We start from the raw sequence: 23013 nt of genomic DNA on the forward strand, positions 1-23013 counted from the left end.
AGTAAGCCTGAGATGTAGGGTTTTGGTGAAAAACAAGAGGCTTGTAGTGTTTTGGCTGCTGATAAAGATGCATGTATTGGTAGCTGGGGTGAAAGCAGAAGAATGCACTTATTTCTTCCGCCTGTCGCGTCTTCAGACACAGTAAGCCACATGCACCCTTTCTTTCCTTGTTACACAGAGGCCGGTGTGCTATTCTTAGTTCCAGCGGAAGTGGATCTGACGTGGGCGATCAGCACCTTCCTTTACCAATGGCTTATGGAACTCACGTCCTGCACGAGAGTGGATATTTGCCCAACAAAACTCACAGTAATACTGCAGGCAAGTGACATTGGCACAGAAAAAGGGAGCAAATTTTCCACCACAACGTGCGCCCTGGCATTCATCACACATCTGGTCATCTAGCACATATGGCTTTACCTCCACCTGGAAAAAGAGTGAAAAAAAAAATCTCCCATTAAATTTCCTTCAGAAATCATTTTAGTAAATTTAAAATGTTCAGAGGCATTTTCCCACAGAAATAGTAGGCAGCTTCCCAGGGAAATAGCTTTACCATATAGTAGATTAAAAAACAAAAACAAAAACCAACAACAAAGTCACTCTATTCTGACACTAATCATCTTTTTCTAAGATGTTTCATGTTCATAAGTGACAATGTGATTAAACGAGCACTTAGTTTGGTAGTTTTAGTTTATCTTGGTACATTTTCTTCAGAGGACTATAAACTGAGTGTTATTTATTATATCTTTTCAAAGGCATAAAAGACTTAAACTATACATCTAATTGATTCGTAAAACATTCTACCCTCACATAAGAAGTAACATCTTTAAAACAGCTGTGTGTTAGTATTTTGGGAGTTAGGGTGTTTGTGAGCGAAAAAGAGAAGGGCACGGGAGACAAATGGTTTTTATACCTTTTCCCCTTTATTCCAATAGCACCTGAGAGACGGCCCAACCCCAAACCACCGATTATGGCAACACTTCTGTATGTATTCTGCTTTTAACTACTTGGTATGTACACACACCAGAATTGTGGATAATCTTATTAAGGGCAAGTCTGGACTTCTGTGAATTTGTAGGATATAAAATCAAAGGCCCACGGAGAAGGTGTGACTCAGGAGAAGACCTCAGACTCCAGTCCGCTCTGAGTGCTAAGCCTCTTAAACCTCAGTTTCCACATCTGTAAAGGAAGAATACTAGAACCTGCTTCACAGAGCTGCAGCACATAAAAACATTTAAGGCAGTGCTTGGCACACTGCAGGGACTCTGCAAGCCAGTACTCCTTAGGAACAATAACTCCAAATGGAGAGCTACTTACTAGCTTTGAATGGTGCCAGGCAACCTAAGACCTCAGCCTATCCTGAGGAGAGGAGGGAAAACTGAGTGTTTAACAGTTTGGTTAGAGATAAAGTAGTGTTTGTCCAAGGTAAAAAATAACAAGCCAACAATTTCTATTCTGAATGTATTAATACTTGCACGAGTGCAGAAAATGAATATATAAGGGTATTTATCTTCAGAAGCATTATTTATCACAATGGCAACAAAGAACAGAGAAAAACTGAAAAGTTGATGAAAAAAAACTATAAACAACCATCTGACAGAAAGGTAATGGAATTAAGTTGTCTATATTTGCATTTCATTGATTACGGCTGGATAAACATATTTTATGTACACTGAACATTTTGCTTTTCTGAACAGTCTATCTTTTGCATATTTTCTTGCTGAAGGTTTTTTCTTTTAAATGAATCCTCTTTGCCAGTTAAGGATTTTTAACCTTTTGTTCCATTGGCTTTTGGTTTTTAAAAAGATCTTTGACACGAACTGACATGAACTGTAACATTTTTATGCTTAATCTTTATTTTTCAACTTTTTTCTTTATGGATTCTATCTTGATTGCCTGGCTGCTATTTATGATTCATTTCTTCATTATAATATTATATAACTATATACACATATCTTAGTATTGTTATAATATAACTGATAATAATTAAAGGAATTACCAAAGAATATCTCATACTGGATTTCGTATTACTAGATGATAAACAAAATGAGCACAGGGAAAGTGTCTGCTCAATACTTAGTACCTAGGATCTAGCAGGATAGCTAGCACAAAGTAGAAACTGTATCTGAAGAAATGAGGTACATTTACATATGGTGAGTTTCTTTCTCATGATTATATCTCGTCTTTACTGTAATTAAAGACAGAGTGTCTGTGTGGTTTACTTCATTTCCGTACTATCCCATAAAATGCTTGGTGCGCAGGAGTTACTTAATGTAAAACTGTTGAAAAAAATTTTTAAATGCAATGATTTCAGTTATTTGTATTTTAAAATTCTAGATATTAGTTTATGAAGCTAATCTATTTAGCTTTAACAAATTGCAGACTTTCAAAGATGGAAAATTGGATTTCAAACTTGTAATTTTAGACTATTCTGATTAATAATCTCTAAAAATTAACTCTTGTAAGTCTGAAAAGCAGTTGGAATTTCATCAATTCTGTAAGCTATTATTTTCTATTATGATGCCTTTCCCTAGAACTTATCTGTAATACTTTGTTGCCTGGATTCATAACTAATGAAATAATTCATATTTAATTATTCAACTTGAACTGTAAACACAACTCCCCCAGTAAGTACCAGAAGGTACAATGAATATTACTCATATTACAATGGAGTAACATATCAAAATTACAATGAATTACACTTTTGTGGTGATAGTGCTTCCCAGCTTTTGGGGAGATAGGAATTAAACCTCAAAGTGTTCATGAGCCAAAAGAGTACGCTGAATGAACAATTTTAATCCTTCTCAAATCTTTGGGTTATCAGTTATTAATTTAAAATTAATCTGTTGTTATGGTTTAATAATTAAATTCATACCAGAGACACGAAAGGTACAAAGATTAGTGGTTTTTCTTTTGTGTGTGTGTGTGTGTGTGTGCGTATGTAAGCAGTAGTTAAAAATAGTTAAGTATAAATTTTTAAAAAATATTTTAAGTAATCTCTATACCAAATGTGGGGTTTGAACTTACAACCCCAAGATCAAGAGTCACACACTCTATTGACTAAACCAGCCAGGCATCTCTCAAATTATTTCAGATAAAATCCAAAATATACCTTAGTAGCACTTATCTTAAAAAATAAACTTTTCTCTCAGATATTTCAATGCCTTTTTAAGAAGGCATGCAGGTGTTCTCAATTCACTTGCTCTGCATCTGAGTTGCTCTTTAGGAATCAACTCTGCCCTAAATAATTGGCCCTTCAGCTATCATTTTGGAAACAAAGGATGAGGTAGGACACCTATAACATTTTTTCCCCTGTGCTTCTGCATATTAAAGCACTATAAAAAATAAATAAAGCACTATAAATTGTATACAATGTAGATAACCTCCTCCTTGACTGGATCACTTCTTGGCGAAAGTCAGGGTTAGACTAGATAGGTGGTCTAAAGCATGGCTGCACATTAGAATCACCTGGGAGCTTTATAAATTTCTGCTGTTCCTGAGCTATATTATAGCACAATCTCTGGGGTTGGGGGGGGGACCCAGATGTCAAGATTTTTCTAAGTTCCCAGGTAACTTTATTCTGTAGCTGAGGGTGAAAACCACTGGACCAGAGGAACTCCAGTTCAACAAATTTTCCTGCCAGCAAAGACCTTCCACTTAGGTGTGTGTTGCAACATTTTAAGTAACAATGCAACAAAAATCAGTCTGCTTGTATAACTGAACCTATGATGTGCTTTTTTCCCCATTTATGGGATAGCTTGGAAATTAAATTGATGACTACTTTTTAGAGCCCGTGGTCTAGTCAATCCATATCCTTTAACCAGCTCCCCTGCCTCCAAAAGTCTTTTAATACATACAGATAGCCTCAGGGAAGAAACTGCTAGAAACTGTTACACTGGAAAAATAAATACTGACTCAAGTTGTATCTACTAATTTAGATATTAAAGTTAAATTGCCTCTTATTCTTAGCATATCTCATCTGCACCATAATGCAAACATGACAATTTTAGAATAATGCTTAGCTTTATATGGGAACTATGAGCAGATTTTAGTATGAAATAGATTCGTAAGTGAACAACTGAGTTTTGGTCATTTTCTCTATTTTAGCTGGTAATCAGTACTAGGAATTATTCAATGGAGTAGCTTTTAGTTAACATTCATAGGACTTCCTAAAAAGTTCTTATTGTGATGACCTAAACAATGCTACTAAAGAGTAAATGTTTAAAGTTTAGGATAATTATTGTGTGTGTTTAGTTTATTTGTATATTTATTATTTTGTACACTTAGGGAAATATACAGTGTATTTTATTTTAAAATTAATGATAAAAGATAAAAATGCTTTAATACTTACTTAGTGCCAAACTAAATGCTTCTACATAGGAAAATTCATTTAATTCTCAAAGTAACTGTGAAAGACATACTATTATTGCTTTACATTTGATAAATGAGGAAAAAGAGGCACACTGAGAGTTAATTTCTTGAGGATTACAGAGCAAGTGGTGGAAATGGGATCTTGGGCAGACTAGCTTCAGGGCATAAGCTCTTAAAAAAAGCTCTGCCTCCATGGTCAGAAGGATATTAAGTATTAAGACCTTATTGGTGGATTAAAAACAAAACAAAAAAAACAAACAACTTGACAAGGACATTTATATTTTGTATATTGTATCTAAGGTCCAAAATATGTTTAATAATTTTACATTTCAGGGGTATTTTGATATAATACTCTTTAAGAGTTAAAGAAGTATAAAAAAAATAAAGTGTTTGAATTATAGTATTAACTCTGGGTAGTAAGCTTTGGATCAGCACCTTATTATAAGATGTTAAATGCTTTCCCAATACAAAACTTACGCGTTTATCGATATCTCCATGCTGAAGCTGAACAAACCGAGCACTGATGGCAGCAATATAGCTCTGCTGATTAGAAAAAGCAACTCGACCAGCACCTTTTGGATATTTTAGCTCAGGATCTGTATCAATTCCTGCATAACAAACTCCACCATACAGCCGGTCCATGATCATAGCAAGTTCCACTTGAAAAGGAAAAGAAATTCACATATAATGTGAGAGAACACAGTATATCAACAGTTTTTAAGTACTCTTTCACTATACAAATATTTTGCAGTTCTCCCTCCTTTCTGTACCATCAGGTTTTCCCTCTATATTGGATCACTCTTAATCTTTTAAAAAACAAATCAGAACTCTTAATTCTGTTTATTTCTCCCTCTTGGTAACTGCTTAATTTTTATGTTCCCCCTTTACAGCCAAAATGTTAACATTTTTTTCTTGTACTTCCCCATCCCTCTCTTCCTTGTTCAACCTTTTATAGCCAGACCTTCACCCCATGATTCCATGTTAATTGCTCATGCCACTGCCAAGTACAATGGTCAATCTACCTGGAAACAACAGTGAACATAGTTCATTTTTTCCTTTCCCTTGAAATACTTTCTTCATCTGGCTTCCAGGAAACATCATTCTACTAATTTTCATCTGGCCTCACAATTCCTTCCTAGTCTTCCTTGTACCTGGTTCTTCTTCAACTCTTGACTTTTCAATGTCAAAAGTTTTAGTCCATGGATTTCTTTCTATACTTGTGGGTGTAGTGTCTTCATCCCATGTCATGGCTTTAAATACCATGTTTCAGCCCCTAAATTTCTCTCTTCTCTGGACTCCAAATTCATCTATGCAACTATCTCCTGGACAATTCATACTGAGACATTTAACAGACCATCATCACTTAGCGTGTTTGAAATGGCACTCCTAATCTTCCCCATCCCACCAAATCTGCTCCAATGAATTTTTGCTGAGTCAATTGGTAATCAACAGAAAAGATGAAGTTGCCAAGACCTTTGGCTTCATCCTATTTTCTGTTTTCCAAACTGTACATGCAATCTTATGAACTTGATTTTCTTTCTTTCTTTTTTTAAAGATTTTATTTATTCATGAGACACACACAGAGAGAGGCAGAGACAGAGGCAGAGGGAGAAGCAGGCTCCATGCAGGGAGCCTAATGTGGGACTCGACCCCGGGACCATACCCTGAGCCAAAGGCAGACGCTCAACCGCTGAGCCATCCAGGCGTTCCTGAACTTGATTTTCCAAGTTCATTCTAAAATCCAATCTCCTCACCTCCATCACTAACACCCTATTCCAAGCTCTCATTATTTTTCATCTGGATCGTAGCAACAGCTTTATCTCTTTTCTTCTAGATTTACTATAAAAACAGTAGCAAAGCCCCTCAAAATTTATTATCAAAACAGTAGCAAGAATAATTCTTTTAAAAATGTTATTAGATATAAATGGCTTAACTGAAATTTCTAGGTAGGTGCTCTAAATAGTACCACAAACTTGGCTTTCAAAACCGAGACCACAATCTTCCTCCAGTGTTCTTCCCCTCAATAGAAGGCACCACTATCTACTTAAGTGGCTTAAGATTGAAGCTGAGATTCAGCCTTTTGAGTTTACCTCACAAATCATCTGTGACATGTGTTCATTTTGCTCTCTTACCACTGCTACCTCCAATCTAAGCTCACGTTATCTTTCTCCTGTCCTGCAAAAATGGGCTCCTTAAATGGTCTACTCAAATCTACTCTCAACCTAATTGCCCCTAAAACGTATCATTAGCTACACTTATCCAGAACTCTTCACTGATTTTCCCTTGCTCTGAGGATAAATACCTAATTACCTTATTAGACCTGTATGATTTGACTCCTATTCACTTTTTCAATGCCTTTTTGTGTCTCCCCTCACTCCTTATACCCTTAGTCAGCCACTCTGGGCTTCTTTCAGTTCCTCCAACGCCCTCTGCTTCCTTCCACTAAAGATCTCTGAGTATGTTCTTCCCTTTGTGAAACACACTCCTCACAATCCTCCTGCCACCTCAACTCTGTTCCTTCTGCTGTGTGTCAGCTCAAATAGGAGTATCTTTTAAATATCAGATTATACCATATTCCTTTGATGTTCTTCTATTCTCTACAGGCTTTCTTTGTAGAAGTTACATTCTCTAAGTATTTACATGTGTGAATGATTCTTTTAACATGTTATCTCCTGTATTGGAAGAGGATGTTCTCAGGGGTGGAAGACACTAGCACACTTCACAGGGCACATGCAATCATAAAACATGCTTGTACAGTGGGCATTTATGTCTGTAATTATGTTCCTAGATGACATCTCTGGTAAATCTCTGGTTCCTGGTTATTCGTGAATAGAAGTTTCTTACTTATCAAAGTGCTATTTAAAAAAAAAATACTGTTTATGTCTTCTTCAGATATCAGAATCAACCCACATAAAATAAAGAGACCCCAAATTCTTCTTTTAGAGACATACTTAAGAACTCAAAAGTCTGCTTGGAGTTAACTATTAATATTGATAGGTAAGTGTCCATTTCTCCACTTACTTGATGGTTTTAAAAATGCTTCTCAGAATTCTATAGAGAGTAACTTTTAGAGCCATGAGGAATCTGCCCCTTTCTTGTCCAATATCCAATAGTACCATGTACACAATAGTTCCCAAGTGTTTATTGAATTAATTCATATTTGATTTTTAAAGAAGCAACATTTGTTAACATCCTACTTACCAGCCCTTAATGGCCTAGGAACACCTCCAACAAAAATTGTTTTTCGAGGATCCAAAGGCTGAGAACCATCCATCACAAAATCACTATCACTTAAATTCCAAGGACGGATCTGAACCTATGAAGAAAATAACATCACTGTAATGAGTGCTACTCCCTTGACAGCTTATGCTGCTTTGTGCCAGTTAACAGTGGTCCTTCTATTTTTCAAAATTTTGTATAGTTTATTTTAAAACATTAGTATTTTTTAATCTAGATACTGTAAGCTATCCAAATTTTTTTAAAACTGAACTCTTAACATGGTAGTTTCTTTTTTTTCTTTTTTATCACTAATGCTTACTTCAAAATTGTTTTTGGAAAACCTGAATTTGTAGCCCAAAGCCCAAGCAGTATTTACTTACTGGTTTGTCCTTGATGGTGGGGCTGGAAACACACAGATAGAGTTTTCCATCTTCTTCAATACAAGCATCAATTAGTGCCTGAACTGAGCTCTCTTCTTGAAAGAGAAGGAATGCATAGCCTGTAATAACCATTAAAAATGAGGCATTATGGGAAAGTAAGCTATTTCACCCCAAATTTCAGTACTGTTTAGAAAAATACATGCTTTTGGAAAAGAAAAAATATTAACTATCAAATAGAGCCAGAACCATTAGACTTTCTAGAGGAGAACACAATATCCTATGGAATTCATGCAAAAACAGATACTCATTAATTAGTTATCTTATATAGAGTGCTTACTCCCCCAAAACTGTGCTAAAGGCTTTAAATAAATAATTTCATTAGACTCTCACAAGCCTATAAAACATTCTCATTTTATAGAATAAAAAAACTGAGGTATTTAGCAATTAAATGACTTGCCCCAAGTCAGTCACATGAGCAAGCAGTTGGTGGAGTAATTTCAAATTCAGGACAGCCCCCGAGGTTTTAAGAACTTGGCAGGATTACCCTGTTAAGCATATGAGGAAAAGATTCCTAGATTTGGATTAGAGCGCACTTGGAAAGGCTCATGAATTTCCGTAAAAAGGGGAGAATTCCATAGTCAGCATCACAACTTCAAGATGGTACTAAGGAAACTACCTGAAGGAGGCTGGAGTGAAACAGGTCCTCCAGCATGTGTCAGAACCTTTAATCAAGTCTTGACTGGGATAAGCAGCGGACACTCCTTTCAAACAGTCTGGACACTATATTTGGACTTTGGGCCCATGCTCTTGTTTAGATGCCTGGACTTTTGGGAAATAAGCCCCCCGCCCCTTTCTTTGTGATAACTGATTGTCAATCTTTAAGCAGAAGACTTTATTATAAAAAGAAGATACCAAATTTATACCACAAGTTCACCATTATATGATTATTCCTAGATGCTGACAACTAACTGACCAAAAAACATCCCTTTTTCCTTGATGAGATTTCTATGCAAATAAACCTAGAGAACTGTAATCTGGTTCTAATATGAAGTCATCAAGCAGGCCAGGCACATCTATTATACAATGTGTGAGGTCACATTTTACATAGAAATCTAAACACACAGCTTTATTGTTGACAATGCTATGACTGCCACAAAAGTCTGATGTGACATAAAAGTGCTTCATTTTAAAATTTTAATACCTGATTGCATAAATAAACCATCAAACCAAGCTATGCAAATAGAAACTTTCAGAGGTATGATTATGCAAGATTAAAAAACACATCACAGACCTTTCTACTTGCTAGAAATAATTTAAATATGCTTGAGAAAACTGGTGTGGCCTGGGTAGCTCAGTCAGTTAAGTATCTGTCTTCATGATCATGATCCCAGGGTCTTGAAATTGAGCCCCGTGTTGGGCTCCCTGCTCTGGTGGGGAGTCTGCTTTTCCCTCTAACCCCCCTGCTTATGCACTACCTCTCTCATTCTCTCTCAAATAAATAAAATCTTAAAAAAAAATGCTTGAAAAAATAAATAATAAAGAGTGGTTTTTCTTTAAGTGAAGGCTTTAATTTTGATACAAGGATTTGAAAGTTATAACTGTTCTGTAATAATTAAGAGGATAAAAGACCAACTTATTAAAATAGTATTTTAAATTCAGTATATTTAATGTTAAGATTTGTGATATTAATTTTTGATATATTTTAATTTTGCTTAGTTTTACAGTAATACTTTATATTCAATATTCTTAATATTGCTTAATTATTTGTGTGATTACAAGGGAAGAAATGTTTGTGTCACAAAACTAATTAAGCAGCATGGCAGGTAAGTTATGATCTAGCTAAGGCAAACCATTAAATATTAAAATACTCTTACCAAAAACATACTATATAGCAAGCTCATACTCACATAGGGTAAACCTCATTCACTGTAAAAGAAACACATGTACATGTGTGGCTCCATATCCAAGGGCTCATGTCACTGCCTTAATTAGAAGGCAGCATCACTAACAGGATGCCTTCTATACCAGTGTTTCCAAACCATGGAAAACGAATTACAACAACAACAAAACTGCTTGAAAGAACAAGGTTTGGAAATACTGGTCTCTGGCAACAACAATTAACTATAATTGTATCAAAAACTGATTTGCCAGTGCTACTTTTCTGAGGTCTTTTTGTTTTGTTTTCAGTTTGAGAAAATAAACTAACCATCACCGCAAAAACCACAACAATGGCAACAAGAGCAAAGACAGCAACTATTCTGTTTGATCAAATTTGTGCCAACACATCTTTCTAGGCTTTGAGTCCACCATCCTTGTTCATATATGAACAAGAGGCTCAGCCAAAAAAATGTATACCTGTCTCCACACAAACCAATTCTCACTCCATTGTAAAACTATTTCAATTCCTGCCTGGGACTCTGTTCAACTACTTTATATCTATCTAAATTGCACAGTACGTTCAGTTCAGATTTCGTTCAAAACTTCTAAGTGAAGCCTTCTCCACCTACTTCAGGTCAAAGGAATTTCCCTATCCTGTAGTATTTATAGCTGATTACATCATTTGTTAGTCAATTACTATTCTGTGCATTTCCAAGAACACAAAGATGAGTAAAAGCATAGTCTTAGAAATTATGGGAAGACTTGGGTATTAGCAAAGTCATCACAGATTTATAGAGTTGTAAAAATGTAACACTGCAGCTGTAACAAGTGCTTTCAAAATGCCGAGCCTCTGTGAACTGTGAACTGCGAGTCCTGAAAGTTTCCTATGAGCAACCAATATTTAAACTGAGACAAGCAGGGGGTATGCATATGAAGACACATGAGAAGAGCCTTCAAAAAAAAAAAAAAAAAAAAAAAAAAAAAAACCGAAGAGCCTTCAGGGTGAGAGAACACCATATGAAAGAGCCCTGAGGCAGGAGAGAACAAGGCCTGCTTTTGGAATCAGAAGGGAACAAGAAGCAATAATGGGAGAAGAAACCAGAGAGATAGGGAGGCCGGGCAGGGCAAATACATTTTTGCCTTTATTCTAACTAAAAGAAACCACTGAAGGGTTTTAAGTAGATGGTCAAGGGATTGGACTATCAGATGAGTTTTTGGAGAGATTATCCTGACTGTACTGTGGGAGAAAAACTGAAGAGCCAGAAGTATGGAGAGACTAGTCACATTCCTCAAGTGGGCCAGGGTATTTGTAACTTAGGACTATTAGAAGCTAATTGGCACTTTTATTGAACACTCAACGAACTTTATAAAAGGACAAGAGAGTGAAAAAATGGACAACAGATTAAAACTTAGTAAACAGGGATCCCTGGGTGGCGCAGCGGTTTGACGCCTGCCTTTGGCCCATGGCGCGATCCTGGAGACCCGGGATCGAATCCCACATCGGGCTCCCGGTGCATGGAGCCTGCTTCTCCCTCTGCCTATGTCTCTGCATCTCTCTCTCTCTCTCTGTGTGTGTGATTATCATAAGTAAATAAAAATTTTAAAAAATTTAAATATAAAACTTAGTAAACAAATGAATGTCTACATCTATATGGAGTTAATTTTCTGTCTATACCAAGTATCAGGAGGGCGCCTCGGTGGCTCAGTTTGTTAAGGGTCTGCCTTGGGCTCAGATCATGATCCCAGGGTCCTAAGATTGAGCCTCAGCAGGGAGTCTGCTTCTCCCTCTTCCTCCTGCTTTTTTCTCACTGTCTCTGTCAAATAAATAAAAGTCTTAAAAAAAAAACAAAACAAAACCATAAACTAAGTATTTGGACCTCCAACACACCAGTAAACTCCAACAAATTTGAGTGAAAATATAGAGTACAGGGAGAAAGGTCCATAGCTTTAATCAGATTCTCATAGAGACCTGGGATTCAGGATTCCTGCTTAAAAGATGTTCTTGATTCTATAAGCATAAGATTTAAAGGTGTAAAATGAAAACATTGCATTATTCCATTTCTCTAAAAACCTACATGAATTGGTAAATGACAATTCTAGAATTCTCAGTGACAAAAAGTGGAGATGTCCCATATAATTACTAGAAAACTTTAGTTTTTGTATGCCAATAACTATTCTAATGTGTTTCCTTTCCCAGAGCCCAAATCAGACCACTTAAGAGATCCATTGGAGTCTTTTATCCAGGCTTGAAAATCTACTCAGCCAGGAGAATAGGTTTTTTTTTTTTTGTTTTTTCTAAAATTTTATTTCAATGATGTTTAAAGAAAAGCCTTGTTTTTTTTTTTTTTCCAACTTCCCCCTTTCTTTTTATTCACTTCACAAAATCTGCCATTAGCAACCTGACTGGATTCACATTTAATTCTCTCCCCTCACCACCCCTGCTCATTGTGGGCAGGGGGTACTTCCTCTCCCCACTGACTGTGGCCTTGCTTTGCTTACAGGAATGACAGTGTAATTTGTGATTCTTGTGCTATGGTAACAGGCCACAGTAGTATCCTAGCAATAAGTTACTGGCACAACTAGGTATCCTGTTCACATCTGATCTCTTAAATATAATGAGGATTTGGACCAGTCACTTTCTTCTCCAGCTAAATTCACCCACAGAGTAAATATTGCTCTGTTATCTGTTATTGTTTGAAACACTTAAGTAAATCTTGCAACATTTATAATGTTCACGTGTTTATTATTATTTTTTTCTCAAATAGGTCTTAATTTCACTGTGTAGAGGGGCACTTTTTTTTTTTTATATATATGTCTGTACCCGTTACTTAGAAGGATGCTTCAGACAGAAAAAACCTCAAACATTAGCTGATTTGAGCCTTTGAAAATATTGTCAAATCATTATAGAGAGAGTGCAGCAAGTGTCTTATGGTTCCTGACTGGCTTAAAGTGAAACTATGAGAGTCCTTAGGCCCATTCTTCCTCACTTGACAAACATTACTAGCCTTCAAAAATTACTCTATTATTTAGTTTGTATATAAAGGTGTAAGGATATAATATTCGAAAGAGAACAAAACACAAAGTAATTTATGCTGTCTTATTTGCTCTCACAAAACTGATTCCCTAGAAAATATTAACAGCAAAAACTCTTACCTTTTGGTGGAAAATAGGACTTGCTTTCAGCTTTATGAGGCCAATCTACTACCAAAGGCCCAAATCTTCTGAAGCTAGCAGTTATTTCGTCTTAAAAAAAGTACAATAATACACATTAGGAATTAATTTTAATGGTTTATTTTGAAAACAAACCATATTTTATAAGTTAAACTAAGATAAACTAGAATTAGAAAACTCAAAACATGTCTAATATCCTTACTAAAAGAATATATATGAATAAATAACTATTATAGTCAAAATAAATTCATTTTTAAGCAACACATTGGCCAGAGCAATCAATTCAGTGTGAGTTTTAAATTTTATATAACATGTGGATACTAATGGATTGATAGTATACCAAACTATAAATATTACTGGCTTGATAAGCGTGCCAACATTATCTTAAGTTAAATAAAGAGATAGTTAATGCTTGATAAGTGAAATCTCATAGGGAAAGAAAAGTTCTCTATAACAAGACATGTAGAGTTATCACACTCATAAAATATACTAAGGTCTGAAACACTTCAGGTAGCTTCACTGAAACACACACAGGTCAAATCCAATGATATGCTCTAGGTTATTTCATCACATGAAGACCTTATTATACTAAATAACACTTAGAATAAGCTTCTGGATATTTGAATCATAATTGAAAAATTTCTCAAAGTGTAGCAATTTCCTATTAGTTGTGAATAAGGGTGGCAGATTTCCTACAACTGCACAAACATTAGACAGTTTCATATTTTAATATTTACTTACTTTCTTTTGTTATTATTACTATGATTATTTTTACATCTGTTTAGTATTTGTACAACCTGAATTTCCTGTTTATGTTCTGTTTCCATTACTCTTTAGGGTTTTATTGCTTCTTTCTTACCTGTTTCCTAGAGCCTATTTATCCTTCAGGAAATTATATGGTTGACTACCATGCACTGCAGGCATTTTATTTTGTATGTGTTGTATTATGGCAATATCAAAGATTTTAAGTTTTATAAGAAATTTTTTTGTATGATAATCTTATTTACAAAAAGATACAGTAACAATATGCATTTTAACATATAAAGAAAAAATCTTTAAACTGTTCAATTACCTCCTATTTCTTATTTCAACAGGTGACAAAATAAACAGAGATGGATATCCATTCTGACTGGAAATCTCAAGGTAAAAAATTCCATATCCCCACATTCATGTTATACTTTAGGTTTTTGTTTAAGCTCAAATTATCATCCTACCTTCATCAATATCTGGAGGAAGACCACCAACAAAAACTTTTCGAGAGAAGCGTTCTATTCGTTCTCCATTTTGATGAGCTGAGTAACATGTGGGTGAATTTAAAACACCAACTTGATCATTATGACCATCATCAAGCAGACCATCATCTATTGGAAAAAGGGAAGAACGACCTAAAATATAAGAACAAATATAACTTGAATCTCAGATATATAAGGAAACGAGAAAGTCAGGCATAAAAATAGCAGTGACAAATCCAAAGGCTTAAAACATGAAGGTGACATGGGGACAAAAAAATAAGGGAAATTTAGATAGCTTAAGGTTTTAATTTACCTGGATTCAAAAGAGAAGTAGTCTAAAGAATGGCTTAGAAATAAATGTAGTCATATGACAACAATTATACTGCAAACAAGCATTAGATCACTTCAGTTTTTTTTATGGAAAACAGCAAGAATCTGGTGTATGGGGACAGTTTAAACTGGATGCGTAAAAGGAGAAACCTTTGAGAAATTGGTGGCAGAAGGGAAATGGCACAGACTAAATAGATAAGAGGACATAATAAAAAGCCACTTGCAGACCACAATAGGTAAGGACAAACGCAACATGTAAGACTTGCATAGAAGGTTCTGAATTGATTACACATGTGACAATTATATATAAAAGGGTAAATTAGACAGGGCTTCTGCACATGTGCAAAAATAGAAAAAGGCATCCTCTCTAGGACTTTGGTCCCCATCTGATCCCACCCTTTAGGGGTGGCACCCTTTGTACCAAGCACGTCCTATACAGTCCTCTGCAGAAATTCTGATGCTAGTCTCCACGTGGATCAAAAAAATAAAATGACCTAATAAAATACAGCTTCTTGCTCTCAGGGAATGTACATTTAGAAAAGATAAGATCTATACATATAACTATGGCATATATCCATAAGAAAGCTTCAAAGTACTTCAGAGGAAGTCTGTTGGAGGAAGGGAGTAGTCTGGCTAATTTAATAAATGGGTAATTTTTTAAATCCCCAAGTGAAACTGAATGGTAAATGTAAAAAGGGAAAGCAAGTGGTATTTACTCAGTGCATTAGAGAGGGTAAGATATTTCTAAGTGAAAATATTTATTAGAACATGGCTTTGAGTAAATTTTCCAAATGGAAAAGAGACGTATAAGATGGAAAATACGAATTTATTTAAGAAATAGGAAGTAGTCAAAGTAGACTACTACATGTTGGAAATAAGGAGAGTGCAAGTAACAGCTCTGAGGCTAGTCAGAATGCTTAGACCTGAATGCCAGGCTAAAGGAGAGGTTTTATTGAGTAGGTGATTACAACAAATAAAAGTGGATACAGGAGCTAAAGCAAGATAACTTTACTGCTGCTTTAGAAAGACTGATAGCAGATGTGGCTAAAGTGATTAGAAGTGAGCAGACCAAGAAGGATGGACAGGGAGGTAACTATAGTGGTAAAGAGTAGATACCTGGGAAACAAAACAAAAACAATGGAAAGGAAGAACTAAAAGCAAGTGTCAGAAGATGAATAATAAGAATCATTAATTAAATATAAGAACAATAAAGATCACAACCTGGTATTAAGAAAGGGTAGATATGGAAACAACAAAATGCACAGGCAACATTTGGGATGGGAGAAGATATTTGCGAATGACATGGACATATTTGATAAAGCGTTAGTATCCAAAATATGTAAAGAACTTATAAAACATGCAAAACACCATCGAGTTAAAAAATGGGCAGAAGACTCAAAATAGACTTTTCCCAAAGAAGACATATAGCTGGCTAACAGATGCATGAAAAGTTACTCAACATCATTTATTATCAGAGAAATGCAAATCAAAACTAAAATGAGATATCATCTCACATCAGTCAGAACAGCTAAAATGAACAACTCAAGAAACAACAGGTATTGGTGAGGATGTGGAGAAAGGGGAACTTTCTTACACTGTTGGTGGAAATGCAAATTGGTGCAGCCACTCTGGAAAACAGTATGGATAGTCCTCTAAAAATTAAATGATTCAGCAATCGCACTATTAGGTATTTACCCAAAGGATACAAAAACACTTATTCAAAGGGATACATGAAGCAACTGTTTATATCAAAATTATCAACAATAGCCAAATCATGGAAAGACCCAAATAACCATCGACTGATGAATGGATAAAGAAGCCATTGTGTGTGTGTGTGTGTGTGTGTGTGTGTATGTATACAATATATATAGTATATATATTCCATGTATATACACAATGGAGTATTAAGCCATCAAAAAGAATGGAATCTTGACATTTGCAACAATGTGGATGGAGCTAGAAAGCATTATGCTAAGTGAAATAAGTCAGTCAGACAAGAACAAATACCATATGATTTCACTCATATGTGGAATTTAAGAAAAAAAAACAGATAAACATGGGGGGAATTAAGAGTGGCAAACCAGGAAACAGAATCTTAACTACAGAGAACTGAAGGTCGATGGAGGAGAGGTGGACAGAAGGATGGGTTAAATAGGTGATGGGGATTAAGGAGGGTACTTGTCATGAACACCAGGTGTTATATAGAAGTGATGAATCCCTAAGTTCTGCACATGAAAACCAGTATTACACTGGATATTAAGAAACAGAAATTTAAGTAAAACCTTGAAAGAAAAAAAAAAAGGAAGGGTAGAAATATGAAACTGCATGGGGCTGAGAGGGTGTTCAGAACTAAATGTAAGGTGGGAGGTTGCAAATGGAGTGGAGAAAGGAAATAAGCCACATTTTTGAGAAGAAGGTGAACTTTACAGAGGAGACAGTTGAAGGTTCTTTGTCATATCACTGATGACAATTCCAGAGAGAAATGATAAGGTAGTTCCTTGAGAAGCTTACAAGGAAGTAACAGAACATTCAAGAAGCTCAAGACAGGAGTGGTAAGAAAAGTACAAGAGAAGCCAAAATACTATTTTAACAGAGTGCCAAAGAAAAATGTGATAAAAGTTAAAAAAAAAAAAGCCATGAAGTAATGGTGTGAAATGTTAAGATAATCATTTTAAAAAATGACAACTGTTTGAGGACATGCATGATCTTCAAAGGTAAGCGATTTTAGTAAAGTTGGATGAGAGTCATGCTGCACATAGTTTTATAAAGTAAAGACATCAAAAGATGATTCTTTAGAAGTTTATTAGAGAAGGGAAAAGAAAGTAAGAAGGTAGACAAATTGTTTTTCTTTCTAGATAGAATGAAAGGTTTGTTGGTTTTTTAGATGGGATGATGCACAGAATCCAAAGTATGTTGCCTTAACATATACAATATTCAAATTAAAATATTATTAATATATCATCTTGAAAAATATGACAAATAATGATACAGGTGATATAAATAAAGACAATGTGGAATGTGATGGCCTGCAGAGAACTGAGGTTGGAATGAGAAGGAAGGGGGCTATATGTGAACTGTAGCTAGCTTGATGCTGGAAATAAGAATTTGAAGTTTCTAACACCAAAAACAGGGAGGAAGATCATGTTTATATAGGAATAAGGAATTATTGTACAGATTCAAATTCAATTTAAGTAAGATGCTTTGAAAGATGTCCATGTTCACTGAGTAACTTTGTGAATACTAATTTAACCTTTCCAATACCTTTGTTATCAGAAATAAGGACCAATGTAAAACAAAGGTCAATAGTCTGTGTAATCATTAGAAAGAAAGCCCTTCAAAAATATTTTATCTAACCATTTCATCTAAGAAAACAAACTCATCAAGATCCATTACAAATAATATTGTGAATAACTGGTTCAATTTCTAAGGTTGGACTTTAAATAATTATTTTAAAAGGAATACGATGAGGCAGAAAACATGCATATCAACTAGTTTTTAATAGAAAAATTACAAATCCAAATTTTATACTTATTTCAGGCATGTCAAAACATTGGAAATTATTTCACTCCAAAGTGCCCTAACACACATATGAATTTAGCAGTCCCATGAATATAATATTTTATCTTGAGGAAAAAATTTGGATCATAAATACTTAGGATCTAAATAGAAATACTAAATGCAGTGACAAAGGAAATCACTACGTAAGAGAGGTGATCCAAAAAGGGTTTAAACTTTCTGTGTTAATTATAATACTGTAAGCATATTCATAATATAGCTACATTTTAACAATGATTCTATATTAGTAACTATAATACAGTTTTAACTATAACAAATAGATTATAGTTAATAATTATAAAAAATCTCTAATCTATGTTTAAGCTATGGAATTAATTACTCTTTTAAAAGAAGAGTTAACTGAGTATGTATCAACAAAAATATCACTTTTTATCTTGCCAATTATCTTTTCCTATAATCTAAGGTAATATATGACTCTAAAAGGAGAACCACTAAATAATGACATCTTTCATGTGTAGTACACTTTAAACATGCTAAGAATGATACACACATATATTTAGTGCATGAAAATAAGTGGCAATTTTACCTTAATAAAGGTAAAATTATATATGTTGACAGAAGTAAAATTTGATTTTAAATAACTTGGACTAAAATACTTAATTAACAACAGTTTTCAACCAAAATTAAAGTACCTTTCTCTCTCTCTCTCTCTCTTTTTTGATCTGAAACTAGGATATATTTTCAGGTTCTTGTGAAATTTATGATAAATCAAAGGATTCAAGATAGTTCATACAAGAGAATAAAGTCAGAGGATTGATTATACGATCAGATTTCAAGACTTACTAGTAGTTAGCTATGATTATTAAGAATGTAACACTGATGTTAAGACAGGCAAATAGCTAACTGGAACAAAACAGAGTCCAGGAACAGACCCATACATTTACAGTCACTTGATGTTTTTCAAGGTTATGAACCAATGGATATCCAGCTGGAGGGAGAAAAAAAAAAGGAATCTTGATCCCTATTCTCACACCAAACTAAAAATGAATTCAAGACTTAAATGTGAAAGATAAAACAACAAAGTTTCTAGAATTTCTTCATGATATTTGGGGATAGGCAGTAATTTGTTAGGACCAAAAGGCACTAATGATAAATGAAAACAACTGGACTTCTATCAAAATTAAATATTTTGCTGCTTATCAAAAGATAGTAAAAGTGAAAAGGCAACCACTAGAAAATAGGACATAATCCTAGTAAAGAACTCTCTTAAGTGAAATGGGCAAAAGACTTGTACTGAAACTTAATACAATGGATGGGTTATAAGCATATAATTGAGATGTCACTTCCAATACCTATCAGAATCTGTAAAATTAAAAAGCTAACAATACAAAGTCTTATACTCTACTGGAGTATAAAACTAGCAAACTAGTTGGTAGTTTCTAATAAAGTTAAATGTACATTTACTCTATGAACTAGCAATTTCACTCTTAGTTATACATCTAAGAGAAATGAGTGCTATGTACACACAAACATGAAAACGAGTATAAAAATGTTTATGGTAGTTTTATTTATAACAGGTCCCAAATGGAAAACTCAAAAGCCTGTCAATATTTGGGAAATGGACAAATTGTGGTATATTTACACAATGATTCTATTTACCAATAAAAAAGAAATAACTACTGAGACATAATTTCCCTTCTATACAATCTTACAACTTTCCTTTGAGACTGAAGTTTTTAAGTATCTAAAAAAGCAATTATTTATGAAATTTTCAAATGTTTTCTTTTTTTTCTTCTTTTAAAAGAAGAACCAGATATGGTTGTTCCTAAGGTTCTTACCATAATAGTTAAAACTGTTTTTTTTTTCCTCCAGATAATCTCAAAAGATGAGATTTCCATGCTGTTTAAACCAGCAATGAAAAAGGATATTGATTAAAAACCCTACAGTCAAAAGAATTTATTTTTTAAAAATATTTTATTTATTTATTCATGAGACACACACACACAAAGAAGCAGAAACCTAGGCAGAGGGAGGAGCCGGCTCCAAGCAGGGAGCCAGATGTGGGACTTGATCCCAGGACTCCGGAATCATGCCCTGAGCCAAAGGCAGGCGCTCAACCGCTGAGCTACCCAGGCATCCCCAGTCAAAAAAATTTTAAACTATAATTACAGTTGCATTGTTTGAAGGGTTAACTTTTTCCCTATTTTTGAAATTATCATTTGATCTTGACATTAAACACCTCATTTATATTCTCTAGCTATTGTTATGAAAATTTTGACTCAAAATTCTTGACCATACTACAAGGTAACAAGGATGAACTGTTAAAAGGAATCCTACTTAAGTGATTCTAACTTAAAATGTATATACACCCATATTTGTTTGTACTATGTACGTGTAAACATACATACATATGTAACACATGCATATACATGAACATGAAAATTAATACAATGCAATATGAGATTAGTTATAACCAAGATTAGAGTAACTACTATTTTACCTTTATAGTTTTTATTGTACATTTTAGGTGACAAGTAACTTACTGTAAGGTATTTTACTTTTATTTGTAAGTAGGTCTTTTGAGCACATAGCTAATGATGTCTCCAGTTTTCTTTATTTTACCTTCATCTGGCCTTTTGAAAGTGCCTGTAACTTTTGCTTCAGTATTGCCTTCTACCTATAAAGGAGGGATAATACTTCTGCCTATAAATTATCTTCTACCTATAAAGCATAGTTACTACGACAAACATGAGCCTCATTTGTTATGGATAATTAGGATTCAAATTACTCACTTCAAAATATTTTAATAAAAAGGACTGGAGAATGCTTGAGACTTCTCTATATCCCCATAAAAAATGTTTACTCCATTAAATAATAAAAGCTACATGATGAGCTTCCTATACCAAAGACAGGGCAAGAGTCTAAATTACGACTGGGTTGCTTGTGTGACCAAGATGGACAGGTGCCCCCAACATCTGGGTGTGTTGGTGTGGGCAGGTACATACTGCACACATGCCTACATTAAGAAGGGTTGTAAGCAATTATTAACTTTACTTTGGTGGCTATATTAATACGCCCAAACCAAAGCTATACTGACTTTTTCAGATTTTGATCTTATTTCAGAAGACCAGATTAAAGAAATTTTTCAACATATCAAAAGGGGAGGTAGGAAAAGAAAAGAAAAACATTTGTACAAAAATGAGGCAATTTACAATTTGAATCTAAGCATAGTTCTTTGATCTCAAATGTGTTATCCTTTACTTTCATTTACTAGATGTTCTAAACCATATAAATTAAGGATATCAATATTCTTCCCCTCTTCTAAGATTCTAGCAGTCACTCTACTGGAGTAGAAAATCTACCAATATGATAGCATGGTTTTTATTTAATATGAAAGGAAAAAAAAAACTATCAAAACAAGAGGTAGATCCAAGACTAAACTCTCTTAAGCATCATCTGTTTAATCAGATAGAATCACTGAAAAGGGATACTTTTCCAAAGAATTAAGGAAGAAGCTCTAAGGTACCCTTATCACCTAGAAAGATTTTGCCCCAGGGGACGCCTGGGTGGCTCTGTGGTTGAGCTCCTGCCTTCGGCCTGGGGCTGTGATCCTGGAGACCTGGGATCCTAAGTCAGGCTCCCTGCATGGAGCCTGCTTCTCCCTCTGCCTGTGTCTCTGCCTCTCTCTCTCTGTCTCTTATGAATAGATTTTGCGCCAATAATAGGTTCATCTCATGGAGGATGGATAATATATTTAATTCTAATAATCAATTAGAGCCTAGTAATGTCTTTGTAAATTAATTTCTAGATATATTTCAAGTTCACTACAACTTTATTTCTTTTAGAAATTGGTATAGGTGCAGAGTAGGTAGAGTCAGCCTCTTCGAGAAGGGGTAAGCAATCTTTTCTGTAAAGGGCCAGATAATAAATTTTTTAGACTTTGTAGTCCACACTGTTATATGTACTATTGTAACTACTCAACTCTACCATCACTGTAGCTCCCAAGCAACCAGACAAAAAGTGAATGGGCATTGCTGTGTTCTAATATAAAAATTTGTTTATAAAAATAGGAAGTTTGGCTTGTTGGCCACAGTTTGTTGACCTCTGTCTCTGGCTTTTTTTCATGCTTGGGAGATTCTGCTCATTCTCTTATAGTTATCAAAAGTATTTATCAAAGATGAAGAATTTCAGCCTTGAATATACCATAAAAGGATATGATAGCAATAGATGGTATACTGTATTATTAATAATTTCTTGTTTATTATGGTGCATAAATCTGAATGGCTACATAGTATAAATAAATCCAACTTCTCCATAAACTTCCAAAATGTCATTCTCTTTTAAGATCATTTCTCCTGTTTCATTCCATATACAATCCACTAACTCAAGCTTTGGGATTACCTGCTAGAACAGACTGCATTGTGAGGTTTAGCCCTATTAACGAAAATAGGCTTTATTTCCATTATTTAAAATATCCTATATATTTTTGTTCCTTTGGGAGCACAGTAGCCCTTTAATCCTTTACTAAATAGGGACAGATTGCAATATAAAAATATTTGAAGTGGAGAGACAAAACTTAAATTACATTTCACATCTCCCTTTACACTCCCACCCTACTTCAACCCCAGACCAGTATGTTCACTCTTAGAAGAAATGTTGGACAGACAATAAATACAAAAGACAGGACACCTGGGTGGCTCAGCAGTTGAGCGGCTGCCTTTGGCCCAGGGCGTGGTCCTGGAGTCCTGGGATCGAGTCCTACATCAGGCTCCCTGCATGGAGACTGCTTCTCTCTCTGCCTTTGTCTCTCCCTCTCTTTCTGTGTCACTCATGAATAAATAAATAAAATCTTTATTTTTAAAGACAGTTTTCCATATGTGAAAGTCAGCTCCCCATAAGAGACTCTTTCTCCTTCCTAA

General features: G+C 34.7%; 1 protein-coding gene and 1 long non-coding RNA gene across 27 annotated transcripts in view; one reads left to right on the forward strand and one right to left on the reverse strand.

Annotated features, from left to right (window-relative positions):
• The window catches only part of LOC144301216 (uncharacterized), a 45842-nt gene extending 34406 nt beyond the window's left edge, over positions 1 to 11436 (forward strand). Inside the window, exons 6-9 of one of the 2 annotated variants that reach the window (XR_013368006.1) lie at positions 179 to 318; positions 933 to 1007; positions 7261 to 7365; positions 10155 to 11436. This is a non-coding gene — a long non-coding RNA (uncharacterized LOC144301216). The remainder of the gene's footprint in view (positions 1 to 178; positions 319 to 932; positions 1008 to 7260; positions 7366 to 10154) is intronic. The other variant, XR_013368005.1, reaches the window with a different exon arrangement.
• CPEB2 (cytoplasmic polyadenylation element binding protein 2) overlaps positions 1 to 23013 on the reverse strand; it is a 68276-nt gene that overhangs the window by 3595 nt on the left and 41668 nt on the right. For 23 of the 25 annotated variants that reach the window (XM_077877515.1, XM_077877490.1, XM_077877482.1 and 20 more), the window contains 6 exons: positions 14231 to 14401; positions 12999 to 13088; positions 7968 to 8086; positions 7570 to 7684; positions 4846 to 5027; positions 1 to 423 (listed from right to left, as the gene is read on the reverse strand). The exon at positions 1 to 423 is cut by the window's left edge and continues 3595 nt beyond it. In XM_077877515.1, the coding sequence (XP_077733641.1) occupies positions 196 to 423; positions 4846 to 5027; positions 7570 to 7684; positions 7968 to 8086; positions 12999 to 13088; positions 14231 to 14401 (905 nt within the window). In that variant the 3' untranslated portion in view covers positions 1 to 195. The remainder of the gene's footprint in view (positions 424 to 4845; positions 5028 to 7569; positions 7685 to 7967; positions 8087 to 12998; positions 13089 to 14230; positions 14402 to 23013) is intronic. The other 2 variants (XM_077877456.1, XM_077877446.1) reach the window with 1 other exon arrangement.

Source organism: Canis aureus, chromosome 2 (genome assembly GCF_053574225.1).
Source record: "Canis aureus isolate CA01 chromosome 2, VMU_Caureus_v.1.0, whole genome shotgun sequence".
In the NCBI taxonomy this organism is placed as follows: Eukaryota; Metazoa; Chordata; class Mammalia; order Carnivora; family Canidae; genus Canis; species Canis aureus.